Raw genomic sequence first — 14,064 nt, forward strand, 5'->3', positions numbered from 1 at the left:
ACAGCTGGGACCACCTCCGTGCAGAGACGGCTTCTAGGAGTTTCCAGAATATCTTACAATATTTATATACTGCTCCCCATTCAAAATTTCGGAGCAGTGTACAAGATAAAATAAAAACAGAATAAAAACACATTAAAATAGATTTTAAAAAAAATGCAAAGGGAAGCATGGCTGGTCATTAAGGAAAGGCTTCCTGGAATAACGACGTTTTCAGAAGGCACCGAAAGGAATACAAAGTTGGCACCTGCCTGACCTCCAGAGGCAGGGAATTCCATAGGAGGGGGGCCACCACGCTGAAGGCTCTTCCCCTGGTGGACTCCAGTCAGAGGGTAGGTCTGTGTGGAACCACCAGGAGCAGGCCCTCGGATGACCTTTGTGGAACTTTGTGTGAATTGGCAGCATCTGACAACTGAAGCAAAATCATATCACCGGATTCCTTTCCTGTAAAAGAAGTTCCTAGCCCTTATTGTTCCTAGCCCTCTGATCATCCAACCAGGATGATCAGAGGTCTAGAAACAAAGCCCTATGAAGAGAGACTGAAAGAACTGGGCATGTTTAGCCTGGAGAAGAGAAGATGGAGGGGAGACATGAGAGCACTCTTCAAATACATAAAAGGTTGTCACACAGAGGAGGGCCAGGATCTCTTCTCGATCCTCCCAGAGTGCAGGACACGGAATAATGGGCTCAAGTTAAAGGAAGCCAGATTCCGGCTGGACATCAGGAAAAACTTCCTGACTGTTAGAGCAGTGCGACGGTGGAATCAGCTACCTAGGGAGGTTGTGGGCTCTCCCACACTAGAGGCCTTCAAGAGGCAGCTGGACAACCATCTGTCAGGGATGCTTTAGGGTGGATTCTTGCATTGAGCAGGGGGTTGGACTCGATGGCCTTGTAGGCCCCTTCCAACTCTGCTATTCTATGATTCTATGATTGTCTGCAGCAAGAGCTTAAAAACATCCTGGCAATCATGACCACAGTCCAGATAACGGACGGTCCATTGCCTTCGTGGAGGTCCGCTGCTCAGGACCGTTTTGCTTTGGTGTGGAGGTGACCTGCTAGGACACCTGTCTGTACCCACGGAAACCATTGCAGCTTCTAAACACCCTTTGTCTTCCTGCTCTGCCTCATTGCTCTGCTTAATAGGTTTGCAGCGGGACTGATGAGGACCCCGACGATAGAAGCACGCCCTTTCGCCAGCGCCCCTTCTGCAAATACAAAGGACACACGGCAGATCTCCTGGATTTATCCTGGTCGAAAGTAAGCCATCTTTTTTGGTTTTGATTTGTTTGTTTTTTAAAGCGGCAGCGTTATACAGCCCACGTTGCAAATTGTATTTAAGCCACATCATGCGGAATGGAATGCCTGTGATCATTCCGTAGCAGCTCCTCAAAACTGGCCAGCGAAGGGCCGTGCAAAGACACGGGAGTGTCACGCCGCTGTAGAATCCTCCAAGGCACTAGTGTGGTACAATACGAAGCTGCCCTTGTAACCAAGTCATCTAGTTCAGTATGATCTGTACCAGAGGTCCCCGGTCTTTTTGGGTCCCTGAGTGCATTTGGTAGTGAGTGCCGTGGGCACTCTCACAAAAAGTCTGCTGGGGGAAGTTGCCCATTCTTAAAATGGCTCCCTTAATGTCCAGTCACTAAACGCGCTGATTATCTGATTATCTTCATCCACGGGCAGGTCTATGTAGGACAAGGTGGTCCTTTAGAACAGACACACACACAAACACACACATTCTGTCACTTTCCTATGGTGAGTGTTGTGACTATGCCCCCCAAGCAGTGGTTTATCCACATTCCGAGGAGCAACAAAAAACAAGGATGTGGTTAGTTTACCTGGTGGCCAGGTGAGGGGCGGGGGAGTTTCTGCCATTCTCATCCTGGGCCAGTGACCAGCCTAGAAAGTCCCAAACAGCACTCCCTGCAGGAAGGATCCGTAATGGTGGACAAACTGCCTTTCTGCGATTCCTGATCTCCTTGGGGGATCCTCTGGATTCCTATGGACGAGGGCGGAATCTCATCGTTGCGCTTATTACTCTAAACAGTGCACAAGCAGGGCACGAGCTTCTTTAGTATGCATGAAGGGTTGTTTTCCTCCCTCGTTCCTGTTGTGGAACTCCAAGCATTGAGAGAGATCTTTTCCGTTCTGAGCAGATGAGGCTTAACAGTAGATTGCATCTGCGGTCAGGGCTCTCTCCGAGTTTTACATCCCTCGGAAATAATTCATGCCATTTTGATCCCCCCTAGAATTACTTCCTGCTTTCTTCATCCATGGATAAGACAGTCAGGCTCTGGCACATATCCAGGCGAGAGTGCCTGTGCTGTTTCCAGCACATTGACTTTGTCACTGCTATCGCCTTCCATCCTAGGGTAAGTGGCTTCTTCTATTTTTTTTTGTGGGCTGGCCTGGTTTTTAACCCAGTTTTTTTTTTAAATATGGATTGAATGAGAGGTCACATGCAGTAAGGGAATAGGAAAAGAAACTAGCATGGTACTGGTTGTACTTTGTTGAGGAGAAGGTGCTTGGTACAAATTACATGCATCAGTTGCACTTTGAAGAGTGTATCAGGTGTACAACGTGCCCCTAGGTTTGCAGTCCCCAAAGCCTATCTCAACATCAGGAGAAGTTAAATACAGAGCTTGTGGAACTGTGCATCGGAGACTAGATCCTGCACCTGTATTCCCTGATTGTTTGTCCCATCCCTGATTGTTTGTTGCATTTTTTATATGGGGGCAGGGGAGGGAGGAAGCAATAGCAGATAGATTGCCTTAAACGGTTGCTGCTAATTCCTTGTGGCATCACCTCCCCTTTCTCAGGACGACAGATATTTTTTAAGCGGCTCCCTGGATGGAAAACTTCGACTCTGGAACATTCCCGACAAAAAAGTGGCGCTGTGGAATGAAGTGGATGGGCAGACCAAGCTCATCACAGCAGCAAACTTTTGCCAGAATGGCAAATACGCCGTGATCGGCACCTATGACGGCCGGTGTATCTTCTATGACACAGAGGTGAGCCAGTGTTTGATGGCTCCCATTTTACTAAAGGGAACCAACCAGTAGACCTTCGGCCTTGATTCCTCACCCTCATTCAAAAGTGAGTCCTATTTACCCCCCTGTTCACCACCTGTGGGCCTGTTCAGAAGACGCCTTAAGCCCTGCTGGTTAAGGCTTTTGGTTAAGCAGCAGAGTTTAAGGTGACTTAGGGGATGCGTTTTTCCTCAACACTGCTCACTCTCTAACCCCTCGGGCCACCTGCAGCAGAGTTAGCAGCTCTAACCATGGCTTAAAGTGTTGTGTGTGACATCACGGCTCGTAGTGAGTGCTAACCCCAGAGAACCATGGTTTCGCTAACCACAGAGCCAGAAATGTCGTCGGAACATGCCCTATGTCTCCTTGAGCTGCCTCTCGGTCCCAAAGCGGTTTCAGGCAAACCCAGGTGCAGAGCATCTATAGGCAAACCCATACCTCAGGGCATCTATATATTCTAGTGTGAGCTCTCCCACCCTAGAGGCCTTCAAGAGGCAGCTGGACAGCCATCTGCCAGGGATGCTTTAAGGTGGATTCCTGCATGGAGCAGGGGGTTGGACTGGATGGCCTTATAGTCCCCTTCCAACTCTACTATTCTATGATTCTAATAAGTTCCTCTGTCTTTTATTTCTCTTTAGCACTTGAAGTATCATACGCAGATACATGTACGGTCGACTAGGGGACGGAATCGAGTTGGAAGGAAGATCACGGGGATTGAGCCCTTGCCAGGAGAAAATAAGGTAGCCCTGCAGTGTTGGCCGCCTCTTAAGTTGTGGTCTCTGAAGTTCTTTGGGCTGTGTGTGCAGTTCCACAGGTCAGTTTGACCGCTTGCCGGGAGGCACAGCTGAAATCACGGCGGCCAGACAGCCTGAAAAAAACAGGCACAATGCCCGTGCTCTCTTCCTCACTCGCTGCTTCTTCCCGCAACACCAGGTTGGTTCGTAGGGCAGGGCTCAATCCAGGCTGCAGTTCATCCCTTGAGCACGTGGAATGCTTTTCAGCCAAGACTCGCTCCCTTTTCGGGGAGTAAATGCTGGGTAGCAACGCAAGAGGACCTGGTCTTAAGCATTTCATTCATCGTTCAAAAGAAAATATTCCATAATCCCAAATTGTCCAGTTTTTAATAATAATGAGAATTTTAAAAAATCCGGGGGGGACTTTTCTTCCCAGGTCTTCACATCTCTTCCCAGGTACATCGTAGTCAGGGATACATTGGTGGTTCCCGAGTCCGGGAATTGGGTAAACGACCTGTTCTGGATGAGGTGGCGCTCCCTCTGAAGGAGCAGGTGTGTAGCTTGGGAGTATTCCTAGATCCATCCTTGTCACTGGAGGCCTAGGTGGACTCCGTGGCACGGAGTACGTGGGGTCAGCTTCGGCTGATCCGCCAGCTATGGCCTTTCCTGGACAGGGACAACCTAGCCACAGTAGTGCATGCTCTGGTAACTTCCCGATTAGGCTACTGCAATGCACTCTACGTGGGGCTGCCCTTGAAGATGACTTGGAAGTTGCAGCTTGTGCAAAATGCAGCAGCTAGTCTTACAGAGACCACATAACACCAGTCTTAAAGGAATTGCACTGGCTGCCTATACACTTCCGGTCGGAATTCAACACCTTGAAGCCCTAAACAGCTTGGGACCTCTCCTTATATATGCCTGCCCGAGACTTGAGATCTGTTGGAGGAGTTCGTCTCCGCATCCCACCAGCGCAACACATACGCTATGATGGGACAAGGGAGAGGGCCTTCTCTGTGGTGGCACCCTGACTGTGGAATGCCCTCCCCTTGGAGGCCCGACTGGCGCCAACACTGATTTCATTTCGACGCCAAGTAAAAACACGGCTTTTTAACAACGCCTTTGATGGTTAAATTCACTAAGATGGCACATTGTTTTACCCGTTTTTACTGCTTTTAAATTATATATTGTTTTAACTTGGTTCATGGTTTAATTTGTTTTTAGCTGTGTGTATTTATTGTTTTATACTGTATGCTTTTATCTGTATGCCGCCCTGAGATCTTAATGATATAGGGCGGGATACAAATGTTTATAAATAAATAAATTTGGGGGAGGGGGGGTCCCTTCTGCTCTGTGGTAATTGGTGGCACTGTCCAGGCCCTTTTTCCTTGCCTGGATGAAAGAGACAAAAGGAATTGGGACTGGCTGATGTCCCATATGCCAATTCACAAAAGCAGCCCTTCCATTAGTCTTAAGAATAAGATGTATTCTTTATAAACCACCTATAGGATTGCACTGTAGGTTAAGGAGAACACAGCATGTCTGCAAGCATACAGTCTGGGAGACAGTTTAATAACAGAGAAGGCCTTTAAGCGTGTGCAGGCGACGTTTCCCTCACTGGAGGGCAGATTCTGTACATTCAGTGCTACGGGAAAATGCTTCTGTGGAACAGGGCGTGAAATCTATTTATTTAAGGTATTTGTGACCCGCCTTCCTTATAAGTCTATCCCAGGGCTGTTCATAATAACAAATTGCAATAAAATACAATTCAAGTTGGGGATTACCGGGGTGTGTGTGCGTGTTTTGGGTGGTGAGAACACAGTCAAAACAGAAGCATTTCTATATTCACCCAGGTTTCAAAACCAGTTCAGACAACAACAGAATGGATGACTCAGTTACAGTGTTTAAAACATACCTAGGTCTGAACTCTGGTGACCGTCACTGTAGAAATGAAGCACAGGTGTGGAGCGGGAGGCTCTGTGTGAGCGTGTCTGTCTTTCCTCGAAGTTGCAGTTTTTCAGCCCATGGAAAATTTCTACTTTTCCTGCCAGATCCTCGTGACATCAAACGACTCCCGGATCCGTCTGTACGACCTGCGAGATTTGTCACTGTCTATGAAATACAAGGGCTATGTCAACAGCAGCAGCCAGATCAAAGCCAGTTTCAGGTACAGACTTGGCTCGTAGCCAGGGCATTCTGCCCCCCCACCCCCACCCCAAATCCAAAGATGCGCAGAGTGCCCGCCCTGAATTCAGTCTGCGGATTTAGGTTGATATGTTTCCTGCTTCTAAAATTAAGCATTTCAGGGAATCGGGGACATGTTAGCTTTGCGTTTTTCTTGCCCAGCCTCTCCTGTGGTGCAGTGGGTTGCTTGTCAGGCTTGGTACAGATCTGAACTCGCACCAGGAGGCTCTCAAAACCTAACCCACCTCACAGGGTTGTTGGGGCTAAAATGGGGGCGGTGGGGATGGAGGAAAGGAAGATGGCTGCAACCCAGAGTTCCTTGGAGGAAGGACAGGATAAAAACGCAATACATCCCCCAAATCTATTGATAATCGAGGTTGTAGAGACCAGCCTTCCTCAACGTGGTGCCCTCCAGATGTTTTGAACTTCAGCACTCATCAGCCCTCAGTAGCCAAGAACGCTAGGGGTTGTAGTCCCAAACATCTGGAGGGCACCAGGCCAGGGAAAGCTGGTTTAGAACTTTGACACACAGACATGTACCTGCTCCGCCTTCAGTCTTCATTTGCATTAAGCCGTGCACCTTCTGTCTGGGGGAGGAAGCGACGGGCGCAGCGAAAGATGACATGGAAATGATTGGTCCTTTCTCTCATTCTCTCTCTCTCTCTCTTCAGCCATGACTTCACGTACATCGTCAGCGGCTCGGAAGATAAATACGTTTACATTTGGAGCACCTACCACGACCTAAGCAAATTCACTTCTGTACGGAGGGACCGCAATGACTTCTGGGAGGGTGTCAAAGGTGAAGCCCTCCCTGCTCCGCGATACTTGACTTGCTGCTTGCCTTTAATATTCTGTGATGAAACAAGAGAAACTCCTTGAATTTATCTCCTGGGCATGGCAAAAGTCTCGTGGGCTGCGGAACTGCCAGCCTTTTGCTAACAGGCTCTGCTTGCAGCGCTGGTCAGGTCAGGTGGCTTCCCAGAATGCCCTGCTCCCAATAGGCAGAGCTCTTCGCCCTCCACCCCACTATCCCTTCGGTCGTGTAACTACGAGGCGTGTGAGCAGCCCTTAGTGATGGCTCCGTTTGGGTTTAGTGAATACGAGCTCAGGAGTCCCTTGGGTTGCTGAAAGGGACACAACTCCTGTTGGACTTGAGGTCTACAAAAACTCTTATGAGCTCACTTGCCAGCCCACACGCGCCTATGTAAAATGTGGCCTGTTCTACGCTTTTCAGAATGAGGTGGTGGACAGGGCCGCTTGAGACTGTGGGGTGGGGGAAAGGGCACCATTTTTAATATCTCCCCCCCCCCCATGTTCGTTTTTAAACATCCTGCAGGTCAAGAACTAGCCCAAAGAGGGATTAGAGTTCTCTGCTGGGTTTTTGGGTTTTTCGCTTCTCATCATTGCTGTGAGAAAACACTGTTACCCTTAAAGCAATGCTGGGGCCTTCCAGATGTGTTGGACTACATGCCCAGCCAAAAGGGCAATTGGATTTGCCATCTGGGGATAATGGGAGTGGTGGTCCAACACATCTGGAAGATGCCAGGTTCAGGAAAGCTGGCGTTGAGTTTTGTAGGAGCCACAATCGCAAACGGCCCAAGGCGAAACGCTCCTGTCCCACGAATCGCTTTGCTTGAGGCCAGTGTTTTCAAGCCATGGCGGAGTGACTTACTATCCAGCCCAGTTTTGGCAATGTTCAATTCCAGCTATTCAAGGACACGTTGGAACACACGTGGGGGATTGCTTGTGTGAAAGCATCCCTCCGTCTCCCCGTTTGTGGAAAGCTAGAGGCTTTGGGGCGGCTTTTTGGGTGGGGCAGATTCTTAGCTGTCCTGAGTGAATTGAGTAGCATGAGGCAAAGGGATACCTGAAAGACCTGTGAATTGCAACTCTGGGCCTATGCCCATATCGGGGGGGGGGGGGGGGAAGTGTCACAAGACTCTGTCCTAAAACTGGAAGAGATCCAGGGCTACGTGTGTTGGGGAAATTCCCCCATTTTTAGACTGGCTTCTTGTGAATTTCTTTGCAGGTTTAAATCGGGTGTAGGCAATTTGTAGCTCTCCAAATGTTTTGGCCTAGAGTGTCCATCATCCTTCACCACTGGTTAAGCCGACCTAGAGGCTGATGGGGATTGTAGGCCCAAACACCTGGAGCACAAGCTTCCCACCCCTGGTAAAACACCTCCATCAAGCCTTTCCTAAAATTAGTTGTATCTAGTTGGTTGTGCTGTTCCCCCCAAGGTTCATTTCCCCTTGCATCTTCTTCAGCTGCATGGATCCTGATTGCTTTTCCTCTCTTCCCAGCACATAACGCGGTAGTCACGTCGGCCATTTTTGCCCCAAATCCCAGCTTGATGGTCTCATCTGAAACGTCCGAAAAGCAAGAGCCCGAAAGCAAAGGTGAAGATTCGGAATCTGCAGATCCCATTCCTTCTGGTAGGTGGGGCTTAGATAACAGAGGGCCGGGGAGGACCTGGGACGTTGAGCCAAGAAGCCTCCCGGAACACCTACCCAATTATAGTTTTATGGCTTTTGTTTTTTGGTTAGCCACCTTGAGGCATTGCAAAAGGTGGGATGTCAATTCCTTAAATCAGTAAATGATCAGTGTTGGCATAAGTAGAGTCATGTTGGATCGGACCAAGGGTCCATCTAGTCCCGCATTCTGTTCCCACAAGCAGGACATCAATGCAACAGCACCCTCCCACCCATGTTCCCCAGCAACCGGTGTACATAGACTTACTGCCTCTGATACTGGAGGTGGCACATAGCCATCGATCGCCTTCTCCTCCTCCAGGAATTTATCCAGCCCCCTTTTGAAGCCATCCAAATTGGTGGCCATCACTACATCTTGCGGAAGTGAATTCCATAATTTATGTGCTGTGTGAAGAAGTGCTTTCTCTTCTGCGACTTGACTCTCCCACCAATCAGCTTCATGGGGTGGCCTCATTGGGGTTCCAATATTATGAGAGAGAAAATGTCCACACCAGGTATAATTTTGTACACCTCCATCATAACTCCCCCCCCTCCTTTTCTCTACATGAAACAGTCCCAGCTGTTGTAACCTTGTGTCCAGCTTACAAAGCTGCCTTATTCTGAATCAGACTCTTGGTCCATCTAGCTCAGTGGTTCCCAAACTTCTTCAGATCACCGCCCCCTTGGTTCCACAAACTCATGCCCAGTGCCCCCTACCCTACACTATAAAAATCATTATTCCGAATAGCCGGTTTCAATGAACCACTAAGGAAGATAATAACAATAAAATTTGAAACAGTAACAATTAATTGAATATTTACTCAAAATCCGAAGCACCCACTGCAGGCTTGCCAAGGGAGGGAGGGAAAAGAGCGAACGTCTCTGTTTTGCAGCCGGCGTGGCGGGGCACACCAAGCAGGGTATGTCTCTTCATTAGCGTTTTGGTGCTTTTGAAACATTTCAATTCACCGTTAAAAGGACTCTTCTTAAACGGTATTAATACATGTGTGGATTCTTCCCTTATATGGCTTGGGACCAAACTACCTTCTCCCATAAAAATGTCCCTGGATTTTAAGACCTTCTGGAGAGGTGCTTCTCGGAAATGACCACCTCGAGCGCCCCCCTGCCTCTTAACACCCCCCCTATGCAATCCCACCGCCCCCAAGGGGGTGGTACCGCCCACTTTGGGCACCACTGATCTAGCTCATCCCTGGTCTATCTGGACAGCCTGCGGCTCTCCAGGGTTGCAGGTAGAGAAGAGCCTTTACCATGATCTCTACCTGATCCTTGAACTGGACATGCCAGGACTGTATCTGGGACCTTTTGTACACCAAGCAGTTGTTCCACTACCGACCTCTGACCGTTTACCTAACCGGTTTACTGCAAGCTAGTTCTTGCATGGAGTGGGTTCCTAAAACCATCTCTTTTTCTTCTGCCATTTCAAGGAGCTTTGAAGACAGACCACACAGAAGTGCTTCTGTCAGCTGATTTTACTGGAGCCATCAAAGTCTTCATTAACAAAAAGAAAAACGTCTCTTAAATCAACGGTAACTTGACAGCGTCATGAAAATGGTACCTGGATGTGAATCATGTGATCAGTGAAGCAAAAGTAAAATATAGAGCTGGAGGCTGGCTTAATTTTTAAACTTCTTTCATTTAAAGCTGCTCCATTAGGCCTCCTGGGACAGCAGCCTCCGGACTCTTTAATTCCCCTGGCTTTTAGAATAGAAAGGGAAGGGCGCAAGTAACATTGCCAAGCGACTCCGCGTTGTGTTTTCCAAATAATTCTTTTGCTTGAAGAACTGTTGCCACGCGCAGGATTCTGCATGAAAAGGGCAATGAGATATTCACATAGGTATGTGCCATTTGGGGGTTATATGCAACAAACTGCACAAAAGTGACAGCTTACGTTATCGAGTTGTGCCCATGCTGGGGTAGGGAAGGAATTTAATTTAAGAACAAATGCGGACTCTTCCCAGAATCCCATTTCCAGCAAAGTTGATCCGGTTTTGAATTTATGTTAACAGAGCTAAAATTGTGACTGGGTTCCTCACATCCATGAGCCCCCCCCCCCCCCCCGGGTCATCCTACCTTGGTCAGAGTAGCAGCAGCCATGTATCAATGTTTTCTAATGTGGATTTTTGTTGTCTTCTAATTGTTGTGCACTCAAGATTCCTTTCTTAATATATAATTATTATTATTTTTGCACACTGGAGCACAATATTTCTATGAAAGAGTCTCTCATTCCTTATTCACGGGCACTGGATTATGCTCACCTTAAAATTAAGCGGCGTTAGGAACAATTCTTTTACAACAATGTAAAATAAACTGTTTACATATTTTTTAAAGCATTGTAGTTTAAAATTGCGTTTTTGTTTTTTGTTCAGAGCTAACGGAATTTAAAGGTCTTTGTAAATATTCGTAAAATATACCAATGAAATAACATTTCGGGGTGTTGAAACTCACAAAATGTTGTTGATGGTTCCTGTTCCACAAGACAAAAGATGTATCATTAAAAATGGGTCACATTGAAAGAGATGATGTGTTTTGTCGTTTTTACGGCATTGATTTGCTTGGCTTTTGGCTCAGAACTGGAACACGCTGCCTCCAAGCTGTGTCTATTAGTCACCAAACTAAGAACAGAAGAACCTCAAAAGAGCCCTGCTGGATCAGACCAAGGGTCCATCTACTCCATCACTCTGTTCACACAGTGGCCAACCAGCCATCGGCCAGGGATGAAAAAGCAGGACATGGTGCAACAGCACCCTCCCACCCATGTTCCCCAGCAACTGGTGCACATGGGCTTATTGCCTTGAATACTGGAGATAGCACACAACCATCAGGGCTAGTAGCCATTGATAGCCTTTGCCTCCAGGAATTTATCCAACCCCATTTTAAAGCTATCCAAATTAGTGGCCATCACTACATCTTGTGGTAGTGAGTTCCATAATTTAACTATGCGCTGTGTGAAGAAGTCCTTCCTTTTATTTGTCCTGAATCTCCTGCCAATCAGATTCATGGATTGACCCCAGGTTCTAGTATTTTGAGAGAGGGAGGAAAATGTCTCCCTATCCACATTCTCCATACCATGCACAACTGGAAAGCAGCAATGCACGTTTCTTTAAAAGCTTCCTTAATAGTCCTTGATCAGCAAGGCAGGTGGCCTGCAGTTACCCAATTGCTACTGGGAATTCTGCTTTTTTGAAATTGTGCCCGATGACATTTTCTATGAAGCTCAAAAAACACACACACCTTGCAGCACCAGGTCTGTTGTATGTATTTCGTCTCTTTCAGTTCTAGAGAGCCCTTATTTCCACTAGATGGCACCCTGCATTTAGATTTGTAAGGACAATTTGGAGCGGCAATAAAATGTGGGTGTGGAGTATGAACGTTTCATCCATCAAGCTACATCCTCTTTCAGAATACCCTGTTTCATCCCTCCCCGGCCCCACCCCCTGGTTTCATTTCCCCAATAGATACTTGGGCGTCTATGGCCACTGAACATGCTGTATCACTGCTAGGTTGCTTGTTTTAAGACTTTTTGTGCTTCTGCAAAGTCGGGGGTCCCCCAAACCTGCTGATTCACAGAGAATCACAGAGTTGGAAGAGATCTCAAAGCCTACCTCTGGAGGGAACTTGCTCCACCGAAACAGCTCGTACTATCAGGAAGTTGCTATGGTGCTATTTTGGCTACTTACAGATTTGCACTGTTACTTGGAGAATGAATTTGCTATTAGTGTACAGGATGGAAAAGCTTCTTACTGTGAGTTATTGACCCTTTAGGGAAAGGGCATATGTTACTTGGAAAAATAACCACTTTCAGAGCTGTGTTTAATTGCTGTGGCTCCCAATTAAGCAATCCTGGAACCTGGAATTCAGCAGGAGCAGGGAGAGAGGTGAGGGATCTTTTATAGAATTCTCAATGCAAAAATCTATGTAGAAAGCCTTTAACCATCAACCCTGGTCAATTTTTCTATCATAGGTATGCAGTGGAAGTGACTCCACCTCTAGTAATTTGAGTTTTCCTTAGTTTTGTATACTGGTTCCTGATGCTGGCTTAAATTTAACTAAAGCTAACTTCCTTAAGGCTGTCTTTGAATGTGTGTGTCCAAAGAAATGAAGGCCTCAAGTAGTTAATGCATAGAAATCAAGCAACAGAGACACTGTCCTGCACGGTGCTCATACTTATTTTGGGGTTGCACACACTTATTTTGGATGAACTGGAATCGAGAACAAGAGGATGGTGAAAGGCCTTGAAGGCTAAAGGTGCTCAGTCTAATAAATTGAATATTCTAGAGGGATAAACCCATTGTTTATTTTTTTTAAAGAAAAGATATATCCCACTAACAAGACGTTCACAGATCCACTGAAGAAGAAGCAAGAAGCATTGGGGTTGAATTCTAGGAAAATTAGATGCATGTTAAAATGGGGGGAGGGGGACAACCAGTGGGACAGCAATCTTAAGCAGGCGTGCTGGAGGAAAGGGAAGGGTTCACCCTCCTCACCCTCCCAGCAACCCGAAAGTAGCCTCACCCCACCCCACATCCCTGCCACTGCCCAACCCAGCAATTTTAGGGTCCACTGGAACTGCGGCAAAGTACTACCACCTAGCACTGCATATGCCCCTTGGGGCAAAAGATTCTGTTTCTGCATTAGGGGATTCAAAAAGGTAAACTACAACCTGAACGTTCATTGCCCATGCGTGCACACACACACCCTTTAAGGAGGGGAAATGGGGGAGACAGGACATTTTTTAGGACCATCAAGCCTCCCCACCCTGCAAAAGCCACTCTAACACATATGTGCACACCCCTAAACGCAAACACCAGCAAGAGTAAAATGAAGAGATCCTGCTCCCAGCAGCTGAAGAGATCTCAGCCCTCCTAGGGCAGATGTTTCCATAATTCTGGGGCCACCGTAGAGAAAACCCTGCACCTGGGAGCCAGCAGCCAAAGGTGCATTGGATGGATGCTGACAGGTGCATTTCCTCTCCTTCCTGGAGTGAAGACAAATGGGGAAGTTAATTGAAAAGTTAAACTGGCGTGAAAACTCAACCAGGAAAGTTTAGCTTCCTGGTTTGCCTAAAATATGGAGGCGCTTCTGTATTTCGGGCAGGACCCCCATTTCTCTACCCCCAGCCATCCAACCAACCGGGAGGGGGGAGCTTTGGTCCTTAACGCGGGGGAGGGGGGTCCTCCGGCCAGGGGTATCTCCGCCCCGCCTTGGTTCAAAGCGAGCGCGGCGGGCGAGGAAGGAAGGCGCAGGGTTGGGCATCTCCCCAAAGGGCCCCTCTGAGCCCCTCCTCCTTTCTCGCGGTGGGGCTGGGCAAGCAGGCAGGCATTCAACCCCAAGGGCGAGCGGGCAGGCAGGCAGGCAGCGGCGCCCCCTCCCTGGGGGCCCCGCCGCCGCCGCCATCCGCGCCACGCCACGCCAAGCCCCGCGCTCCGAGGGGGCGTCCCCGAGGCGCGCGCGCGCCGCCTCCCCCGGGCCGGGCCTGCGCTCGCTCGCTCGCTCGCCCGCCGCCGCCGCCCGCCCCTTCCTTTGTCTGCGGCGGGGAGGGGAGCGCGGCCCTGGGCCGGCCCCTGGCTCCTCCCCGCCGCTGGCCTGCCGGGCGAGGAGGCGCGCGGAGCAGCCAGACGGCGCGCGGCAGCT

General features: G+C 48.5%; 1 protein-coding gene across 1 annotated transcript in view; it reads left to right on the plus strand.

Annotated features, from left to right (window-relative positions):
- WDR44 (WD repeat domain 44) overlaps positions 1-10,948 on the plus strand; it is a 41,541-nt gene extending 30,593 nt beyond the window's left edge. The window contains exons 13-20 of the mRNA XM_063141851.1: positions 1,141-1,254; positions 2,247-2,369; positions 2,817-3,008; positions 3,665-3,766; positions 5,809-5,924; positions 6,613-6,740; positions 8,245-8,376; positions 9,858-10,948. Of these exons, the coding sequence (XP_062997921.1) occupies positions 1,141-1,254; positions 2,247-2,369; positions 2,817-3,008; positions 3,665-3,766; positions 5,809-5,924; positions 6,613-6,740; positions 8,245-8,376; positions 9,858-9,952 (1,002 nt within the window). The 3' untranslated portion in view covers positions 9,953-10,948. The remainder of the gene's footprint in view (positions 1-1,140; positions 1,255-2,246; positions 2,370-2,816; positions 3,009-3,664; positions 3,767-5,808; positions 5,925-6,612; positions 6,741-8,244; positions 8,377-9,857) is intronic.
- The last annotated feature ends 3,116 nt before the right edge of the window (positions 10,949-14,064 follow it).

This window comes from Elgaria multicarinata, chromosome 15, assembly GCF_023053635.1.
Source record: "Elgaria multicarinata webbii isolate HBS135686 ecotype San Diego chromosome 15, rElgMul1.1.pri, whole genome shotgun sequence".
In the NCBI taxonomy this organism is placed as follows: domain Eukaryota; kingdom Metazoa; phylum Chordata; class Lepidosauria; order Squamata; family Anguidae; genus Elgaria; species Elgaria multicarinata.